General features: G+C 47.3%; 2 protein-coding genes and 2 pseudogenes across 2 annotated transcripts; 3 read left to right on the top strand and 1 right to left on the bottom strand.

Moving 5' to 3' along the window:
• The first annotated feature begins 110 nt into the window (after window positions 1-110).
• On the top strand, window positions 111-7,150 carry RPL7L1 (ribosomal protein L7 like 1). The gene is made up of 7 exons (XM_021676088.2): window positions 111-426; window positions 1,328-1,433; window positions 3,279-3,442; window positions 4,734-4,871; window positions 5,542-5,651; window positions 5,808-6,022; window positions 6,397-7,150. The coding sequence occupies exons 1-6, from the start codon at window positions 386-388 to the stop codon at window positions 6,014-6,016; spliced, it is 768 nt and encodes a 255-aa protein (XP_021531763.2). The 5' UTR covers window positions 111-385; the 3' UTR covers window positions 6,017-6,022; window positions 6,397-7,150.
• A 2,259-nt stretch (window positions 7,151-9,409) lies between these two features.
• Window positions 9,410-10,019, bottom strand: CUNH6orf226 (chromosome unknown C6orf226 homolog). The gene has a single exon (XM_012434969.2). The coding sequence runs from the start codon at window positions 9,990-9,992 to the stop codon at window positions 9,690-9,692; it is 303 nt and encodes a 100-aa protein (XP_012290392.1). The 5' UTR covers window positions 9,993-10,019; the 3' UTR covers window positions 9,410-9,689.
• Window positions 10,020-13,273: 3,254 nt separating this feature from the next.
• On the top strand, window positions 13,274-13,906 carry LOC105705192 (ferritin heavy chain-like; annotated as a pseudogene).
• A 59-nt stretch (window positions 13,907-13,965) lies between these two features.
• LOC105705195 (malate dehydrogenase, cytoplasmic-like) lies at window positions 13,966-15,266 on the top strand (annotated as a pseudogene).
• Window positions 15,267-21,559: the final 6,293 nt, after the last annotated feature.

The raw sequence follows: 21,559 nt of genomic DNA, 5'->3' as shown, positions 1-21,559 counted from the left end.
CTTTCCACAGAGCGATAACGCTTCGCGGAGTTTGCCAGTCCTCCTCCCCAGAGACGCGCAGCAGAGTCACGCCGGAAGTGCGGCGCCGTCGCTAGAGCGGAAGCCGAAAGTACATTGCGGGAAGCACTTTATTGTCCACTGCCAAGCCGTCAGTATGATGAAATTAACTTACAAGAAAAGGGCTGAGTTTTGAAAATGACACAGGCTCTAAAAAGCTTGGAAGCCCTGCAAGTTTTGGCAGGAATTGTGGTCAGCAGGACTTCAGCGGTTCACTGCTCCTAAGTGGAAGCTGGCTGTTTGGGTCCTCCAGCCTGAGCTAGAACAGACGTCTCTATGGTCAAGTAAACAGCGTGAGTGCTGTTTTCCCCACGTGGTGGGGTTGCGCATGATCAGTAGCTGTTACGCTGGAAAGATGGCGGAGCAAGAGTGAGTGTTTGGGGCTTTGAATTCTTGCGAGTTGGGTCTTGAGTATCTGGTGCCATCCACGGTGTTTATGCTTCGGTGGCGGATTCTTGTGGGCTCTAGGAGTAGAAAAAGCCACAGTTTACAAAGGTTTGGGATGAGGAGCCGTAGCTTTGGGGTGGAGAAGAGAGGGGACCGCGGTCAATTTCGGGTTATCTAGAGAGGCGAGGATTGACTTCAGGCAGCGGGCTGGAGTGCCACAGTGGAATTCACCCAGTCTAACAGATATCTCACCTATCTGACCCTGCAGATAGATCTCCGCTCTCCCCAACCCCATGGGGTTACTAGACTCATCGCTGCTAGTGCCTATAAAGAGCTGTGGCAGTGAACACCCTGTTAACTTACAGGAACCCAGGGGCCAAAGTCTTCATTACTTTCTGAGGCTTTGGGGATGAGTGAATATTAGGAGTACATTTTGAGGGCTGGAGTCAGAAACCACAGGTTTCAGGGGAATCTTCAGACACTTGAAAAGAGTAATGTTCCATGAAGCCCAGTATATTGAATTGGTTTGGGAATCCATTGAATGTTCGTTTTCTTTTTTGTTGTTTTTGCTTTGAGATGGGGTCTTGCTCTGTCGCCTGGGGTGGAGTGCAGTGGCGCGATCTCGGCTCACTGGAACCTCCGCTTCCCGTGTTCAAGCGATTCTACTGTTCAGCCTCCAGAGTAGCTGGGATTACAGGGGTGCGCCACCACGCCCGGCTAATTTTTGTATTTTCAGTAGAGACAAGGTTTCACCATGTTGGTCAGGCTAGTTTTGAACTCCTGACCTCAGGTGATCAGTGCTGGGGTTACAGACTTGAGCCACCGCGCCCGGCCGAATGTTCCTTTTCTAAATGTTATCTCTGATCCCAATTTTCTGCATCAGGCAAAGAAAAATCCCTTTGGTTCCAGAAAATCTCCTGAAAAAGAGGAAGGCTTATCAAGCCCTCAAAGCCACTCAGGCAAAGCAGGCACTTTTGGCAAAGAAGGAGGTAATGGTGGGGAACCAAGAGGAAGTAATTAGAATTTGTATTTGGTGAGTTTTATCCTGCATGTGTTGGACTGTATTTGGTATTGACAAGTTCCCGGCAACAGTTTGACAAACTAGGTATAGTCATCCCACAGTATCCTTAAGGGGTTGGTTCCAGGACCCCCACAGATGCCTAAATCTGACACTGCTGAAGTCCCTTATATAAAATGGTTGTAGTATTTGCATACAATCTATACTCCTGCCCGTGTGGTTTAAATCATCTCTGGATTAATAGCTTGCTTTTTTGTTTTCTGAGGCAAAAGTCTCACTCTAGCCCAGGCTCAAGTGCAGTAGCAGAATCTCACTGCAACCTCTGCCTCCTGGGCTCAAGCAGTTCCCCTGCCTCAGCCAACTGAGTAGCTAGGATTATAGGCATGCGCCTCCACACCCAACTAATTTTTTTGTTTAATTTTATTTTATTTTTGAGATACAGTTTCACTCAGTCACCCAGGCTGGGGTGCGGTGATGCCATCTTGGCTCACCGAAACTTCCGCCTCCTGGGTTCCAGCGATTCTCCTGCCTCAGCTTCCCAAAAAGCTGGGATTACCAGGATGCACCACTGTGCTGGGCTAAGTTTTGTATTTTTAGTAGAGGCGGGGTTTCACCATGTTGGCCAGGCTGGTCTCCAACTACTGGACTCAAATGATCTGCCCACCTCAGCCTCTCAAAGTGCTTCAATTACAGGCATGAGCCACCCCTCCCGGCCACCAGCTAATTTTTGTATTTTCAGTAGTCATGTTTTAGCATGTTAGCCACACTGGTCTCAAACTCCTGGCCTCAAGTGATCCACCCACTGGCCTCCCAAAGTGCTGGGATTACAGGCCTCAGCCACCCCGCCTGGCCTCATTTTTTTCCCCCTGATTTTTTGTTTTTTTGTTTTGAGACGGATTTTCCTCTTTGGCCCAGGCTAGAGTTATGTGGCATCTCAGCTCACTGCACTTCCCAGGTTCAAGCAATTCCCCTGCCTCAGCATCTCCAGTGGCTGGGATTTTAGGTGTCCGCCACCACTTCAGGCTGGTCTCTTAATTCTGACCTCAGGTGATCTGCCCACCTCAGCCTCCCAAAGCTAGGATTACAGGCGTGAACCACCGCACCTGGCTTTTTTTTTTTTTTTTTTTTTTTTATCTTAGGAGTGAGGTCTTTGGCCGGGAGGCTGAGGCAGAAGAATTGCTTGAACCTAGGAAGCAGAGGTTGCAGTGAGCTGAGGAAGTACCACTGCACTCCAGCCTGGGCAGCAGAATGAGACTCTATCTTGAAAAAAAAGGAGTGAGGACATCTTCTGTTGCCCAGGCTAAAGTGCAGTGGCAGGATCATAGCTTATTGCAGCCCTGAATTCCTGAGTTCAAGAGATCCTCCCGCCTCAGCCTCCTGAGTAGCTGGGACTACAGGGTGAGCCACTGCATATGGGCTCCTCTGAAATATTTTACATCTGGGATTGGTAGAATTGCAGATGCAGGGCGCCAAGTGTATATGGTTCATGTCTTTATTTAGCAAATATTTAACACCTGCGGGCAAAATGCTGGAGTTGAGTTTGTTAAGGAAACTTGTTAGTAAACATTGATTAATAGCATGTAAATTAATTTTTTGTTAATTATTTTTCTCAATAATTCCGAAGTTTTCTCTACTCCACCTTTACTTTGGTTTCTAATTTTTCCTTTATATGAAAACAGAGGATGTTGCTTTGCTCCCCATTGTAGAACACGGGGGGAAAGCTCTATCAGTTGTCACTCATGAATTACTGTTCTAAAAGTAAAAATGTATGGAGGCACAAAATTATGATGGTGATGATGGTCTGTCTTTTCTGTAGCAGAGGAAAGGAAAAGGGCCCAGGTTTAAGCGATTGGAATCATTCCTACATGATTCCTGGCGGCAGATGCGTGACAAGGTGCGTGTCAGACGACTAGAAGTGAAGCCTCACGCCTTGGAATTGCCAGATAAACATTCTTTGGCCTTTGTCGTACGCATTGAAAGGTAAGGAACTGGTGTCTTCCTAATGGCATAAGTCTGGGGCAAACTGTTGGTTAAGCTTTAGACCCATTTCTAGGGAGATAAGATACTAGGCCCCAAGCCACTCAGGCAAGTTGTGCTAGGATGTCAGGGTTAAGCACAATTTAGTCTGCAGTATTTGGAAGACCTCCTTAGACAGATAGGCTTGGAAATAAGTGATGTGAGGGTCAAGTGCTCACTAGGGAGATGGGTTGAGGACACCCTCTCTAAAGCAGGAACTTCAGGCTGAGACCTGAAAGGTGTGAAAGGCGTTTACCAGTGTTGGGAGACTTTGTAGGCATACATGCTAAAGTCCTAAGGTGGGGAAATCATTCTAGAAACTTAAACAAGGCCAAGTGGATGAAGCATATTCTTTGAAGGGGAGATATTTTTCCTCATTTAGTGGAACTTTCCTGACCCCATCCCCACCCCTTTGTACAACTCTACTTCTTGCTATTTCCCCTACCCAATCACTCTGTGGCTTTTGCATATTTATGAGCTCTGTCCTTTGTGGCCCTCTGCCACTGCGCATATTTTTCCTAGACTATTGTATTAACCTTCCTCCTGGATTTCCTTGTCTCTAGTGTCACTCTCTGATCTGTCCCATACACCGCCCTTGGTGATTGTCAGAAGGAAATCTGGTGGTGGTGCTTCTGCTTAAAATCTTCAATAGTGGCTAGGCGCGGTGGCTTATGCCTGTAATCCCAGCACTTTGGGAGGCCAAGGCGGGCAGAGCACAAGGTCAAGAGATCAAGACCATTCTGGCCAACATGGCGAAACCCCGTCTCTACTAAAAATACAAAAATTAGCTGGGCACGGTGGTGCACGCCTGTAGTTTCAGCTGCTCAGGAGGCTAAGGCAGGAGAATTGCTTGAACCCAGGAGGCAGAGGTTGCAGTGAGCCAAGATGGCGCCATTGCACTCCAGCCTAGGTGGCAGAGTGAGACTCTGTCTCAAAGAAAAATCTTCAGTAGCTTTTACTGCCCATACAAGCACATCCAGCTTCCTTAGCTGGACATGCGTAGACCTACACACCACCACTCCCCCGACCCCTGAAACACACACAAATTCAGGGACTTTCTCTGTGTTTCCACAGCACTCCAGGCATTGCTCCACATCATGAAAGGATATGTTTTCATAACCACCTCCCACTAAACTGAGCTCTTTAAGGCATGGTCTTACTCCAGATACCCAGTGTAGTGACCTCGCATGTTGTGCTTGCCGGACTGACATAAACTGGAGGGAGTCTGTCTGACTTCTCTTGCTATTCATTTCAGGATTGATGGTGTGAGTTTACTGGTGCAGAGAACCATTGCAAGACTTCGCCTGAAGAAAATTTTTAGTGGTGTCTTTGTAAAAGTCACTCCCCAGAACCTAAAAATGCTGCGCATAGTGGAACCTTATGTGACCTGGGGGTGAGTAAGATTTCCCGTGTGAATTCACATTATATTTCTATTTGAGTGTGTTAGGGTGCACTGGGTCTTGCTTTCCAGGGTTCATGTTGCTGTAGAAGGAACGTTTTGCTGTGACCTCAGTCACCCTGAAATCAGCAGGTAGCTGTAAGAACCATAGCACACAGGGTAGGGAGGGGTCTTAACAGTGCCGTAGTAGGGCTGGTTCAGTTGTAGGCGGAGGCTGGATCAAGCAGAGATTGGTTCTTGGAAGTCTTAAAGCAGAGCTAAGGGCAGTGCTTGTGTAAGAGTAGTATTGCTCAAACATTGAAACTCAACAAAAGCTTGGATTTCATTTCTAGCTCTTGCGCCAGCTTGAGTAGAGGGTTGCTTACGGCCAGAGTCCTAGACCCTAAGCTAGGACATGGTTTCTGTTTTGTTTTTGTTGGCGATGTTTTCCCTGGTGAACATTTACATCCATAAATTTAAATTTCTAATTATGTAAGTGGGGTCACTTCACTTCTTAATCAGGAATATTTCCAAGCATCCCAGCTGGCATGTGCTTGCAGAACACTTGCGGGTAGGGAGATGGGGGTGGGTGGGAAAACCTCTCCAACCTTCTCAGCCAGACTGCAGGACTGGTATGTAGTGTGCCAGATGCTGGTGAAAACTGTGCTTTATTTTACCCACATAGATTTCCAAATCTGAAGTCTGTCCGGGAACTCATTTTGAAACGTGGACAAGCCAGGGTCAAGAATAAGACCATCCCTCTGACAGACAACACTGTGATTGAGGAGCACCTGGGTGAGTGCTGCAGCTTAGGGGTCAGTTGGAGAAAGATTTTTTCGATGTGAGATTCAGGTTGTATTCTTTTTGGGGTCCCAAGAGCCTGCCAGAGTGCCCAGCTTAGTATATGCTGGATACATGTTGAATAAAGGAATCTGTGCCTTTGTTTCTTAGGGAAGTTTGGTGTCATTTGCTTGGAAGACCTCATTCATGAAATTGCCTTCCCGGGGAAGCATTTCCAGGAGATCTCATGGTTCTTGCACCCTTTCCACCTCTCAGTGGCCCGTCATGCTACCAAAAATAGAGTGGGCTTCCTCAAGGAGATGGGCACACCTGGCTATCGGGGTGAACGCATCAATCAGCTCATCCGCCAGCTGAACTAGAACCAGGTGAGGCAGGGCTGAGAACTGCTCTTGGACTGACTGTGGGTGGGCCATGCCTTGCCACTTTAAAAGTTCTTTTTGCATTTACTAGTCATAAGAGTAACCTTGAGATTGGGAGGAAAGAGGAGGCAGGTACAAGTAGTTGGAGACCTGGGAGTAATGAATGCCTGATTAGGACATGGGCTATGCATAGCCTAGTAGTTACAGGCTTAAAAATGTCAAGTAACTAAAAAGTGTATTGCTGTAGTCATTTAGATGGAAATGAGGAAAGTATTAATAACTGATTGCAAAAAGGACTTGAAGTTGTGAATCATCTATTTTGCTGAAGAAATCTTAACTCTTTTTGAAATTACATTTTATTCCTGTTGTTATTACTCTAGGTGCCAAACTGCAATAAATTTTTATCAACAAAGTGGAAGCATGTGTTTTTGGGTTTGGAGAATTTGTATCAAGTATCTTCAGAGAAGATTATTTCCTGCTTTATCTTTCAAAACTGGAAAGGAGGGGTCAAAGAAAAGACAGTAGCTGGCCAGGCGCGGTGGCTCATGCCTGTAATCCCAGTACTTTGGGAGGCTGAAGAAGGCAGATCACCTAAGGTCGGGAGTTCAAGACCAGCCTGACCAACATGGCGAAACCCTGACTCTACTGAAAATACAAAAATTAGTGGGGCATGGTGGCCCATACCTGTAATCCCAGCTACTCGGGAGGCTGAGGCAGGAGAATCGCTTGAACCTGGGAGGCAGAGGTTGCGGTGAGCCGAGATCACACCATTGCACTCTAGCCTAGGCAACGAGTGAAATTGTCTCAAAAGAAAAAAACAGTAGCTTATGTTCATGGCAAGCACCTCTCATCACAATCCAGTTCCAAGGAAAAATTCCAGCGTTTTCTACATTGGCTGCTGCCTCGTCTGAAATCAGCACATTCCATGGAGGAAGGAGTCCTGCTTATCCTAGGGTTTAATGTTGGTAATTGAGTAACTCTAGCATTTGTACAAGGCTCCGTAAGACTCCTACAGCAGTGGACAAGCCCAGGGACATAATTGAATCTGGTGATTCCTGGGGCCTTGTGAGAAAGACTTGAAATACACATAGGAGGAAAGGTACAAAAATAAATGTTTACTTGTCTCTGCTCTGAGTCTATGTTCCAACTTTTCAGTGATGGCTTTGAGAGCTCTCAGAATTGACTGGCTCTAAGTGTGTCTGGTGGATTTTGTATCCTAATCTGACACTGGCTTAATACTTTTTCCTAAAAGCTCAGGGTTTGAGAATGAGGACCCGTTTGCCAGGAAAACATGTATACACTCAAAATTTTGCTTGCCATTCTAGGATGTTTAGAACCTTCTCAGATACCTGTCCACCTTATGGGTTTTTATTTGTTTTTTTGTTTTTGTCTTTGTTTTGAGATAGAATCTCTTGCCTACACTGGAGTGCAGTGGTGTGATCTCATTTCACTGCAGCCTCCACCTACTGGGTTCAATTGATTCTCCTGCCTCAGCTGCTCAAGCAGCTGGTAAGCATGCTCCACCATGCCCAGCTAATTTTTATATTTTTAGTAGAGACAGGGTTTCACCATGTTGGCCAGGCTAGTCTCAAACTCCTGACCTCAAGTGATCCACCCACCTGGGCCTCCCCAAATTGCTGGGATTACAGGCATAAGCACCCATGCCTGGCCCTTATGTACCCTATATGAGGAAGTCCTGCTTTTAATCAGGATTGGTTATGCAGGCCCTGATCTTGCTACTCTGGTTCCATGTCCTGTGGAAGACAAAAGCTTACCAAGATAGCTTTTTCCTTTCATGATGGCAGATAGTGTTGCCCCCTGTACCATCTACAACTTGGAAATGCCCACCATTTTTTCCCCTAGGCTTCAGGATAGAATTACCTGGTTCTCTAATGATCAGCACTCTTCCTTAAAACCCAGGTCAGGAAGGAGTGAACAATGTTGTTTGCCTTGGATGAAATTAGCACTGTTTGGCTCTGTAGGCCCCAGACAGGCAGGCAGCTTCATTTTTTCCTTGCATATTCTAGTCTCCAAAAACATTGCCCTTTGTCCTGTTGGTAATGACATAGCAGATAGTAGACCAGCAACTGGGCATCTGGGAGTTTTCATCCTGAAAACAGTAGGTCTGATACTGCTGTTTTTCATCAGTGTCCACCCCAAGTGGTTCTTCCTGCTGCTCACTTAGTTGCCCCCCACTTGCCATCTGAGCAATTGGTAAGGATGTTCCAGGCCTAGGTTAAACTTGGAAACACCTGACCATTCTATTCCCTGGTCCTATCAGATCAATTTGGCTGCAGTTTTGGCTCCTGGGACCCTCAAGCATAGCTGGGACTTCAAGTTAGAGGTGTAACTGCCTTAAAATGTGCCAGCTTATGAGGTAATTAGATTGGTTCTCTCCAGAGGTAACCTGCCAAGAAGAGATGCTATAGATGTTACTCTTAAACTGTAAAACATTGTGAAATCAGATTACTTTAAAATGATGTATTACAAAGTTATGGGAAAAAAAAATTGAGACTATGGAAGCCCAAGGCTTATATCTCAGCTCTTACAGTAAATATGGGTACAGTGTTTCCACTCTGAAAAATGGGAGCTAATGTCCTCCAATCTGTGTGCCTGATATGGTGGTTAAAAGGTTTAAGCAAAACAATAGTTTGTAATTTATTGTGTCAGAGCAAACTGCTGGTAAATAAATAAAAGGGAGGGCCGGGCGTGGTGGCTCACGCCTGTAACCCCAGCACTTTGGGAGGCCGAGGTGGGCGGATCACAGGTCAGGAGTTCGAGACCAGCCTGACCAACATGGTGAAACCCCATCTCTACTAAAAATACAAAACTTAGCTGGGCATGGTGGCATGTGCCTGTAATCCCAGCTGCTTGAGAGACTGAAGCAGGAGAATCGCTTGAACCCAGAAGGCAAGGTTGCAGTAAGCTGGGATTGCACCACTGCACTCCAGCCTGGCGACAGACTCCATCTCAAAAAAAATGGAGTTAGTTGACTAAAAATAAGTTGTTGTTTTTTTTAAATAAAAAGCACAATAAGTTTGTAACTTACAATTGTATACAAATAAGTTATAAAATTTGTGCACTTGTATATATGTACCATGACATAACTAATTGTTTGAACAAGTTTTGAGACAATCCTTATTTTTGAGAAAAGCTAGACCTGTTACATAATCTGTGGGTTAGGGTATGCTCATGTCAGCACGCAACAGGTACACTCTAGCTTTAGTAGAGAAAGTAAGCTCTAGTGTTGAGAAAGTAAGTGGACTGAGCCAGGCGGCGTAATTAACATAAAAGGACTAATTTCAGGGTAGCTGTGGTACCCTTTCCAAAGTTCTAGTTTTCTAGCCCCTTGCCTGATCCAGCTGATTCCAAGAGCCAAGATTTTAGTCTTGATTGGCTTATTTAAATGCTTTGGGCTTTATTTAATGTATCTTCAAAGTCATTCTGGGCCCAAGTTACATCATCAAACCTTTTATTACATATAAGGGCTGAAACAGAATTTTTCTTAACTGCGTATCATGTCCCAGAAATGCAAATACAAAACCCCGATGGTGGTTGCAGGAACAAGTCCAGCTGAGACAGGTCAGGGCGAAAACAAAAGATGAGTAACTGACTGGCATTCAGGGTACTGGAGCCGCGCCCTCCAGATCTCCACTGGAAAGGACCTCGAACCTCAGGACCCCACTGTATGCCATGAAGAAGGTGCAGTCGTTGCATCTGCCAAGCCAGGCTCCGCCCGGGCAGGGACCGTTCCTATCTTGAGGGTCGGAGGAGGGGACTCAGCCAAAGCCGCGGCCTCCCAGGGCTTGGGCCTCCGCGGGAGCCGGGACGCTGTGGGTTCGCCGTGTATCGCCGCGATGTGGCGTCTCTCTAGGCCCGGGATCTCCTGGCCCTTCTGAACCAGCTGCAGGAGCTGCACCAGGGTAACCGAGGCAGAGGCCGGGGCCGAGCGGCGGGGGCTGCGGGGACGCTCCATGTCGGGTCAGGAAGCCTGACGGACATGCAGCTAGCACTTCCGGACGGAACGGGTGCAACTACCACGGGGCGGAGCGGGGGGAGGAAGGGGAGGCCGTAGACCGTACCAAGCCGGCCCAGAACTGGGGGAGCACTTGAGAGCTCTGACCCAGCTTCCTTCAGAAACGCTTTAGACGCGTGCACGATTTAGCTAAATCCAGAGTGCCCAACGTAGAATGTGCTTTAGAAGAAAAAAGGAACAGACGCATCAAAACCTGAAGGCTAGCACAGGACGGAACGTGCCTGCAGACGCACCGCTGCAGGCAAAAAGACCCATACATGCATAGGCACCGCGCACATGCCCACTTTTGTGCACACCCACAGGCGCACCTACAGGGATTCAGGTACAACGCATAGCGGGGGATAATCCCCATTCTAGGCTCCGCAGCACCGGACAAAGCATAACTGTAGAGTTGTTCCGAGGGGCCTCAGGAGTGACACCGCCATCAAGCTACGCCATTATTTTTTTTAATTATCAAAAAAATAATAATTATTATTATTTTGAGACGAAGTCTCACTCTGTCGCCCAGGCCAGAGTGCAGTGGCACGATCTCAGCGCACTGCAGCCTCATCCCAGCTCACTGCAACCTCCGCCTCCTGGATTCAAGTGATCCTCCTGCCTCAGCTTCCCTAGTAGCTGGGATTACAGGTGTACGCCACCAAGCCCAGCTAATTTTTGTATTTTCAGTAGAGACGGAGTTTCACCATGTTGGCCAGGCTGGTATCGAACTCCTGACCTCAAGTGATCCCCCCCAGCCTCAACTTCCCAAAGTGCAAGGATTACAGGTGTGAGCCACCGCACCCAGTCAGAGCCACATCACTCTCTTCACAATTCCTGCCATTCTTCAATTCCTGGTGCTCCCAGAGAAGATATAAAGTGAAGGCAGGTCAGATGTGCTACAGCTGCTCTGACTGCTTGGGAAGTCAGGTTTTTTTTTTTTTTTTTTTTTTTGAGACGGAGTTTCGCTCTTGATACCCAGGCTGGAGTGCAATGGCGCGATCTCGGCTCACCGCAACCTCCGCCTCCTGGGTTCAGGCAATTCTCCTGCCTCAGCCTCCTGAGTAGCTGGGATTACAGGCACGCGCCACCGTGCCCAGCTAATTTTTTGTATTAGTAGAGACGGGGTTTCACCATGTTGACCAGGATGGTCTCGATCTCTTGACCTCGTGATCCACCCGCCTCGGCCTCCCAAAGTGCTGGGATTACAGGCTTGAGCCACCGCGCCCGGCCGTGGTTTTTAAATTATCAAAAGTGGCCAAGGAGCGCGGTGGCTCATGCCTGTAATCCCAGCACTTTGGGAGGCCAAGGTGGGTGGATCAAGAGCTCAGGAGTTCAAGACCAGCCTGACTAATGTGGTGAAACCCTGTCTCTACTAAAAATACAAAAATTAGCCAGTCGTGGTGGTGCGCACTTGTAATCCCAGCTACTCAGGAGGCTGAGGCAGGAGAATCTCTTGAACCCAGGAAGTAGAGGTTGCAGTGAGCCAAGATCACACCACTACACTCCAGCCTGGGCAAGACTCCGACTCAAAAAAAAAAATTATCAAAAGCTAGACTGGCCGGGCGCGGTGGCTCAAGCCTGTAATCCCAGCACTTTGGGAGGCCGAGGCGGGTGGATCACGAGGTCAAGAGATCGAGACCATCCTGGTCAACATGGTGAAACCCCGTCTCTACTAATACAAAAAATTAGCTGGGCATGGTGGTGCGTGCCTGTAATCCCAGCTACTCAGGAGGCTGAGGCAGGAGAATAGCCTGAACCCAGGAGGCAGAGGTTGCGGTGAGCCGAGATCGCGCCATTGCACTCCAGCCTGGGTAACGAGCGAAACTCCGTCTCAAAAATAAAAAAAGCTAGACTGATCTGGTGAACATCAACTTAATCAAAGAATCAAAGCTTAATGGCCAGGTGTGGTGGCTCACACTTAATATCCCAATACTTTGGGAAGCAGAGGTGGGCAGATCACCTGAGGCCTGGTGACAGAGCGAGACTCCGTTTTTAAAAAAAAAAAAGTACAAAAAATTAGCTGGGCATAGTGGTACCTGCCTGTAATCCCTACTACGTGGGAGGCTAAGATAGGAGAATCACTTGAATCCAGGAAGCAGGGAGGTTGCAGTGAACTGAGATCATACCACTGCACTCCAGCCTGGACAACAAAGTGAGACTCAGTCTTAAAAAAAAGTAATAGGACAAACTGGCCTTATGTGCCTCCTGATGTGACTGGCATTGAGAAGGACACAACATTATCTTCTGCAGTAGTCCTGCCCAAAGAATGTTCGCTCACACCTAATCTTGAGGAAATAGAGACCAAAGTGAGAGACATTCTGCAAAATGGTCTGGACACTTCACAGATGTCATTATCATAAAAGATAAAGAAAAAGCTAAGAATGATCTCAGATTAAAGGAGACATAAAAAATAAATACAGAGCCAGGCACAGTGGCTCACCCCTGTAATCCCAGCACTTTGGGAGGCCGGCAGGCGGATCACCTGAGGTTAGGAGTTCGAGACCAGCCTGACCAATATGATGAAACCCCTGTCTCTACTAAAAAATATAAAAATTAGCTGGGCGTGGTGGCACATGCCTGTAATCCCAGCTACTCGGGAGGGTGAGGCAGGAGAATCGCTTGAACCTGGGAGGCAGAGATTGCAGTGAGCCAAGATTGCGCCATTGCACTCCAGCCTGGGCAACATGAGCGAAACTCCGTCTCAAAACAAAAAAAAAAAAAAAAAAAAAAAAAAAGAAGGCCGGGCGCGGTGGCTCAAGCCTGTAATCCCAGCACTTTGGGAGGCCGAGGCGGGTGGATCACGAGGTCGAGAGATCGAGACCATCCTGGTCAACATTGTGAAACCCCGTCTCTATTAAAACAAAAAAATTGGCTGGGCACGGTGGCGCGTGCCTGTAATCCCAGCTACTCAGGAGGCTGAGGCAGGAGAATTGCCTGAACCCAGGAGGCGGAGGTAGCGGTGAGCCGAGATCGCGCCATTGCACTCCAGCCTGGGTAACAAGAGCGAGACTCCGTCTCAAAAAAAAAAAAAAAAAAAAAAAAAAAAAAAAAAAAGAGATGTTCTTCGCCGAGAGTCGCCGCGGTTTCCTGCTTCAATTGTGCTTGGACAGAACCCGGCGCTTGTCCCCCACCCTGGCCGGCCGCCCACAGCCAGCCCTCCATCACCTCCACACCGCGCCCTCGGACCGCCCCAAGGCCCCCGCCGCCCCCGCCGCCCCCGCCGCCTCTCCTTAGCCGCCGCCATGACTACCGTGTGCCCCTCGCAGGTGCGCCAGAACTACCACCAGGACTCAGAGGCTGCCATCAACCGCCAGATCAACCTGGAGCTCTACGCCTCCTGTTTACCTGTCCATGTCTTACTACTTTGACCGCGATGATGTGGCTTTGAAGAACTTTGCCAAGTACTTTCTTCACCAATCTCATGAGGAGAGGGAACATGCGGAGAAACTGATGAAGCTGCAGAACCAACGAGGTGGCCGCATCTTCCTTCAGGATATCAAGAAACCAGACCATGATGACTGGGAGAGCGGGCTGAATGCGATGGAGTGTGCGTCACATTTGGAAAAAATTGTGAATCAGTCACTACTGGAACTACACAAACTGGCCACTGACAGAAATGACCCCCAGTGTGTGACTTCATCGAGACACATTACCTGAATGAGCAGGTGAAATCCATCAAATAATTGGGTGACCACGTGACCAACTTGTGCAAGATGGGAGCACCCGTCTGGCTTGGCAGAATATCTCTTTGACAAGCACACCCTGGGAGACAGTGATAATGAAAGCTAAGCCTTAGGCTAATTTCTCCATAGCCACTGGGTCACCAAGGCAGTGCATGCATGTTGGGGTTTCCTTTACCTTTTCTATAAGTTGTACCAAAACATCCACTTAAGTTTTTTGTACCATTCCTTTAAATAAAGAAATTTGGGGAGTAAGTTCTGCAGTAGAGGTGATCTGACACTCTGAGGCTCATTTTGCAGGCGTTGAAATTGTCCTCGCAGTTTTCAGTCATGTCTGAACCAATCAGAGTCCTTGTAACTGGAGCAGCTGGTCAGATTGCATATTCACTGCTGTACAGTATTGGAAATGGATCTGTCTTTGGTAAAGACCAGCCTATAATTCTTGTGCTGTTGGATATCACCCCCATGATGGGTGTCCTGGACAGTGTCCTGATGGAACTTCAAGACTGTGCCCTTCCCCTCCTGAAAGATGTCATCACAACAGATAAAGAAGAGGTTGCCTTCAAAGACCTGGATGTGGCCATTCTCGTAGGCTCCATGCCAAGAAGGGAGGGCATGGAGAGAAAAGATTTACTGAAAGCAAACGTGAAAATCTTCAAATCCCAGGGTGCGGCCTTGGATAAATACGCAAAGAAGTCAGTTAAGGTTATTGTTGTGGGTAATCCAGCCAATACCAACTCCTGACTGCCTCCAAGTCAGCTCCATCCATCCCCAAGGAGAACTTCAGTTGCTTGACCCATTTGGATCACAACCGAGCTAAAGCTCAAATTGTTCTTAAACTTGGTGTGACTGCTAATGATGTAAAGAATGTCATTATCTGGGGAATCCATTCCTCAACTCAGTATCCAGATGTCAACCATGCCAAGGTGAAATTGCAAGGAAAGGAAGTTACTGTTTATGAAGCTCTGAAAGATGACAACTGGCTCAAGGGAGAATTTGTCACAACTGTGCAGCAGCGTGGCGCTGCTGTCATCAAGGCTGGAAAACTATCCAGTGCAATGTCTGCTGCAAAAACCATCTGTGACCACGTCAGGGACATCTGGTTTGGAACCCCAGAGGGAGAGTTTGTGTCCACGGGTGTTATCTCTGATGGCAGCTCCTATGGTGTTCCTGATGATCTGCTCTACTCATTCCCTGTTGTAATCAAGAATAAGACCTGGAAGTTCGTTGAAGTTCTCCCTATTAATGATTTCTTACATGGGAAGATGGATCTTACTGCAAAGGAACTGACAGAAGAAAAAGAAACTGCTTTTGAATTTCTTTCCTCTGCCTGACCAGACAATAATGTTACTAAATGCCTCAAAGCCGAAGAATCTAAATGTCGTCTTTGACTCAAGTACGAAATGATAATAATGCTATACTTAAATTACTTGTGAAAAACAACACATTTTAAAAATTATGTGCTTCTTGGTACAGGTTTTTGAATGACAATTTATCATCATGCTGTTAGTGTGTATTCTAAATAAATATATATTCGAATTAAAAAAAAAAAAAAGAAATTTGGTGCTCCCCAAAAAAAAATCTGTTTTCACGCTACTAAGAAAAAACAATCAATCAATCAATCAATCAATCAATACAGGCCAGACACAATGGTTCACATCCTTAATCCCAGCACTTTGGGAGGCTGAGGTGGGTGGATTGCTTGAACTCAGGATTTCAAGACCAGCCTGGGCAATATAGTGAAACCCTGTCTCTACGAAAAATACAAAAAAAAAAAAAAAATAGCTGAGCATGGTGGTGTACATCTGTAGTTCCAGTTATTCATCAGGAGGCAGTGGTTGAAGAACTGCATGAGCCAGGCCATGGTGGCTCATGCCTGTAATCCCAGCACTTTGGGAGTCTTAAGCAAGTGGGTCACCTGAGGTCAGGAGTTCAAGACCAACCTGACCAACATGGCGAAACCCTGTCTCTGCTAATATCACAAAACTTAGCCAGGCATGATGGTGAGTACCTGTAATCCTAGCTACTCAGGATGCTAAGACATGAGAATAGTTTGAACCTGGGAGGCAGAGGTTGCAGTGAGCTGAGATCGAATCACTGCACTCCAGCCTGGGCGACAGAGCAAGACTCCATCTCAAAAAAAGAATAGGCCAGGTGCGGTGGCTCACGCCTGTAATCCCAGCACTTTGGGAGGCTGAGGTGGGTGGATCACGAGGTCAGGAAATCAAGACCATCCTGGCCAACATGGTGAAAGCCCATCTCTAAAAAAAATGCACTTTCCTGAGTTCTGTGAGTTGTTGTAGTGACTTATTTAATCTGAGGTGGATCATGAAAAACCTCCATATTTGTAGCCAGTCAGAAGTGTGGGTGACCTGAGGATCCCCCTGACCTTGCATCTGACCTCTGAAATGAACGCAGTCTTGTTGGGGATTGTGCTTTTTGACTTGCGGGGTCTGCACTAACTCTGAATGGTGAGTGCCAGAATCGAACCGCAGTATGCCGATTGGTATTTAGCAGAATACTACATAAAGGAAGAAATCATTTTGTCTGTGGCCAAGGTCAGTTCCCTGGGCAGACTCATACAGTCCTTGCCCTAAGGATTTTCTCCTAACTCACCAGGTTCACCTTCTTTCTCAGCTGTCCTTGGCCTTGGTTGTACTCCCAGGATCCTTGCTTGGAGGCTCTGGTTTCCTGCTATACCATTGACTCCTTTCCTACTAGCCAAGTGCAAGACGAAAGCATATCTATGACGTCAAAACAACCTTGGGTGTTCTCCCAGCCACAGTGAAAGTCAAACGTGCTCAGAATTAGGAAGAATGATGTGCATGTGGTTGCGAAGTCGGGGATCATCTCAGTGTCATTTTTTTCTTTAGACAGAGTCTTGCTCTGTCACCCAGGCTGGAGTCCAGTGGTGTGATCTTGGCTCATTGCAACCTCCACCTCCCAGGTTCAAGCAGTTCTCCTACCTCAGCCTCCTGAGTAGCTGGGATTACAGGTGTCCGCCACCACGCCCCGCTAATTTTTATATTTTTAGTAGAGACAGGGTTTCACCATGTTGGCCAGGCTGGTCTCAAACTCCTGGCCTCAAGTGATCCGCCCACCTCAGCCTCCCATAGTTCTGGAATTACAGGCATGAGCTACTGCACCCAGCCCTCAGTGTCATTCTTATTCTTCACTCAATTCTCTCATTTTGTCCACAGCACAACCCTATAAAATGATCAAGACAAGTTAGGAATTAGGTATTGACAAGAAGTCCCTCAAACATCGAGTCCAAACCCCCTTAGATAGTTAACCAAGTCCATGAAAGGAAGTAACAGCTGGGTTTGGACCCTAGGCCTCCTGACTCCTAACCCAATGCTCTTTCACTAAACCAGGGTGCCTCCCCTTGATAGGGCCCAGAGTCCCCTGCCCTGTGGGCAGCCATCTAAGCCCGTGCACTGCCATAGAGGTGCATGCAGAAGGCAGGGAGAGAAAATAAGGAAAACTGAATAAACAGACAGAAGCAATGGTATTTCCCATCCAGGTACATCTAGAGCCTCTCCTTGAGTCAGCCAGGACCCCGGAGACCAAGAGGTTATTTCAACAGAGGGTAGCAAGGCCAGGTATCAACCTCTAAGTCTGGAGATCAGTTCCAAACATCCCTAAGCTCATTTATAATTCATCAGACATCTTTCCTTCATTATTTAGATTTAATACATACATATATATTTATATATAATATATAAATAAATATAGCATATATATACCTTGGCCATGCGAGATGGCTCATGCCTATAATCCCAGAACTTTGGGAGGTCAAGGCAGGCAGACCACTTGAGACCAGGAGTTTGAGACCAGCCTGGCCAACATGGCAAAAACCCCATCTCTACCAAAAATACAAAAAATTAGCTGGTGCACACCTGGGCAATGGGAGTGAGACCCTGTCTCAATAGATAGATAGATAGATAGATGGCAACAGGAGTGAGACCCTGTCTCTAATAGATATAGATATAGATATAGATATAGATATATAAATAGACTCTGTCTCAATAGATATAGATAGATAGATAGATAGATAGATAGATAGATAGATAGATGATAGATAGACAGACAGGCAGGCAGACAGACAGACAGCAGACATGGCCAGGTGTGGTGGCTCATGCCTGTAATCCCAGAACTTTGGGAGGCTGAGGTAGGCGGATCACCTGAGGTCAGGAGTTCCAGACCAGCCTGGCCAACATGGTGAAACCCTGTCTCTACTAAAAATACAAAATTAGCCAGGTGTGGTGGTGGGTTCCTGTAATCCCAGCTACTCAGGAGGCTGAGGCGGGAGAATCACTTAAACCCAGGAGGCAGAGGTTACAGTGAGCCAAGATCGAGCCATTGCACTCCAGCCTGGACAAAAAGAGTGAAACTCCACCTTAAAAAAAAAAATTAGTCAAGCATGGTGGCACACGACTGTATTCCCAGCTACTCAGGAGGCTGAGGCAGGAGAATCGCTTGAACCCAGAAGGTGGAGGTTGCAGAGATCACACCACTGCACTCCAGCCTGGGAGAGCGAGACTCCGTCTCAAAAAAAAAAAAAAGACATCCAGAGAGATAGATGATGATAGATGATTGATTAATAGATGATAGATGATAGATAGATAATATACATATATGTCAGCAGGAAATGCCCTTCCCTCTCTCTCAATTATTGAAACTCAATTCATCCTTCAAAGACCTCAATGAGCTCGCTGATTGCACAGTTACTATCAGAATTAATTGGTCCTTTTCGCATGTACCCATAATCGCTTACTGGTCTTAGTATGCACATGTAGTCTCTTAGATTAGATTGAGTCTTACTCGTCTAATACCTACATGTGCCTAGACCAACTCATGTAGAGACCTAGTGGTACTCAGAAATGTTAACTAAGTGACTGACTGACTGAATCCATTCTTACAAACTCAAGGAGTAAAGATTGAATTCAACTCAATGCAAGCGCTGATTGAAAGCATTTGGCCATACATAAGCCAGGCACAGTAGCACATGCCTATAGTCCCCACTATTTGGGAGACTGAGATGGGAAGATCCCTTGAGCCCAGAAGTTCAAGGCTGCAGTGAACTATGATTACACTGCTCCACTCTAGTCTGGGAGACAGAGAGAGACCCTGTCTCTAAAAAAAAAAAAAAGTTATCAAATGCTGGCACACTGATTCCTGTCTGCAAGGGGCTTATGACCTATCCAGGGAAGAAGTTGCTGCAGTAAGTTATTATAGTAGTTATTATATACATGGGTCATATAGTCTATTACATAAATAATCCAGTGCAGTACCTGCTGCAGTAATAGTATTAGGTGCCAAGAAAAATGAGAAGGCCGCACTTATCCCAGGTTTTTGTTTTTTTTTTTGAGACAGAGTTTCCCTCTTGTCACCCAGGCTGGAGTGCAGTGGCATGATCTCAGGTCACTGCAACCTCCACCTCCCGGGTTCAAGCAATTCTCCTACCTCAGCCTCACAAGTAGCTGGGATTACAGGCATGCACCACCATGCCTGGATAATTTTGTATTTCTAGTAGAGATGGAGTTTCGCCATGTTGGCCAGAGTGGTCCTGAACTCCTGACTTTGTGATCTGCCCGCCTCGGCTTCCCAAAGTGCTCGGATTACAGGTGTGAGCTACTGCGCCTGGCCCTATCCCGGTTTTAATGTATTTGATCTTCTCAGCTCATGTAAGAGCTGCTCTTATTGCCACCTTCTGAGCCTGCAGACTGGACCAAGCCAGGCTGAGTCCAGGTCCTAATCCACCTTGGCATTTACAAGCTGTGAGACTCTGCAAGTTATTTCACTTCTCTCTGTGTCAGATTTCCTGTCTATAAAATGAGAGTGATGATAGTGTCTACCTCACGGGATTGTCCTGAGGACACAACAGATTCAGTGGGATCATGGCAGCTATGAAGATTCTCATCAAGTGGGTGGCCATGCTGGGTCTCCTGAATTGCCCCTCCAGGTCCTCTGTCACCCTTCCCCATCCAGCTTCCTGGACAATGACATCTACAGACCCCTTCAATAGTCTTCCTGGCCCATTGGCTTTTAGATTTGGCCAACGGGGGTGGAGGGAGAACAGAGGGAAGAAAAAGAAGGATGTCAGAGTATTTCTTCCTCAGTTTCCCTCCTTGAGGTGCAGGGTCACCACTGGCAGCAGGGTCCCTCCACTCAACTCCCTGGCTTTGGGGCCTTGACACTACTCCATCCCCTCACTCCCTCAGGCTTGTTATTAATCCCAGTACTGCACTGTCTCTTGGGATTTCCCTTCAACTCTGTAAATGGACTCTTTATTAAATTCTCCTCAAATTACCCAGCATCAGTGTGTCATCTGTTTCCTACCCATGCTCACCAGTATAGCAGCTGGTGCCAGGAGCAGTCCCAAGCAGGATATTGGGATTGGATTGATCATGCATTCAAGAGTACATGGGGAAGCCTCTTTGCAAAAGGGGAAATGCACCCAGGTAATCTCCAACATGTGGAGGCATCACCATTGCCCAGATGAGCTCTGGGGGCAGTGAGGAATGAGGCGTGGGAAACAGTTCGGAGACGGGAGCTGAAGGGGCTGTGGTCTCTCATCGCTATGGCATGGACTCATTTGGGTTTTCCTGGTGGCCACAGGGAACATGGGCAGGGGGAAAGAGAACTGAAAGTTATCAATGCCTGGACGAAATCAGAATCCCTTGTTGCAAAAAAAACAAAACAAACAAGCAAAAAAAGCTAGGCGTGGTGGCTCATGCCTGTAATCCCAACACTTTAGGAGGCCAAGGCAGGCTGATCACCTGAGGTCAGGAGTTTGAGACCAGTCTGGCCAACATGGTGAAACCCCATTTCTACTACAAGTGCAAAAATTAGCCGGGTATGATGGTGGTTGCCTGTAATCCCAGCTACTCTGGAGGCTGAGGCGGGAGAATTGCTTGAACCCAGGGAAGTGGAGGTTGTAGTGAGCCAAGATCATGCCACTCTACTCCAGCCTGGGAAACAGAGCAAGACTCCATCTCAAAAAAAAGTTAGCCGGGCCTGGTGGTGCACGCCTGAAATCCCAGCTACTCGGAAGGCTGAGGCAGGAGAATTGCTTGAACGAGGGAGGTAGAGGTTGAAGTGAGCCCAGATCACGTCACTGCACTCCAGCCTGGGAGACAGAGTGAGACTGCTAAGGTAAGCATTGCTGGGGAAGGACTGGGAGCCTGAGATGGGATAGATGTGAACAAGACTGAGAACTTTGAACCCCCAAATTTCCTTGAAATTCTCATGTCTGTGGAGTTAAGGCACTCTAATACTCCCTCCTCCCAAGATATCAGCCTCAGAACCCTCCCTGCCCCCAACCCTCTTGGCCCCAGGCCCTTTCTGAGCTGGATCTCAGCACAGCCCATGGAGAAGCACAAGGCCATGCTGAGAGAACACAGGGCTGAGTTACAGGCCTGGCCAGCTTGTCTTGGCAGGAGCTGCAGTAGTGGGTGTGGGAGTGGGTGCTGAGGGGACTAGACCAAGGTGGGGGATGGAAGTCTTGGTTTAGCCAAGCTCACTGCAGTAGATGCTTATCCAGGATTTGGGATTTACTGTGTTGGCCTGGGCACCTGGCAGGAGCATTAATAGTCTGCTAGACTGGCTAATTAAAGTCTGGATTAAGTAGTAGCCTACAGTTAATAAGCATGAAATGCCAGAACTTCCCTGGCATAGTTTAGAGGAAGGAATCAGAAGTCTCAGGGAGATGGAAATGCTGGACTTTATGATATGCAACCTTTTTTTTTTTTTTTTTTGAGATGGAGTCTCGCTCTGTGGCCAGGCTGTAGTGCAGTGGCGCAATCTCGATGTGCAACCTTCTTAGCCACTGCTAGCCGCATATTT

This window comes from Aotus nancymaae, unplaced genomic scaffold (assembly GCF_030222135.1).
Source record: "Aotus nancymaae isolate 86718 unplaced genomic scaffold, 86718_ANA_hifiasm-v0.15.2.pri h1tg000040l, whole genome shotgun sequence".
NCBI classification, from domain to species: Eukaryota; Metazoa; Chordata; class Mammalia; order Primates; family Aotidae; genus Aotus; species Aotus nancymaae.
This window is presented reverse-complemented; position numbering and strand designations above follow the sequence as displayed.

Bases quoted from the DNA above. Each gene is read 5' to 3' on its own strand.
- RPL7L1 (XM_021676088.2), top strand. From the start codon at position 386: ATGATCAGTAGCTGTTACGCTGGAAAGATGGCGGAGCAAGA. The intron at 427-1,327 runs GTGAGTGTTTGG...TTTCTGCATCAG, and splicing joins GGAAAGATGGCGGAGCAAGA to GCAAAGAAAAATCCCTTTGG. The intron at 5,652-5,807 runs GTGAGTGCTGCA...TTTGTTTCTTAG, and splicing joins TGTGATTGAGGAGCACCTGG to GGAAGTTTGGTGTCATTTGC.
- CUNH6orf226 (XM_012434969.2), bottom strand. From the start codon at position 9,992: ATGGAGCGTCCCCGCAGCCCCCGCCGCTCGGCCCCGGCCTCTGCCTCG.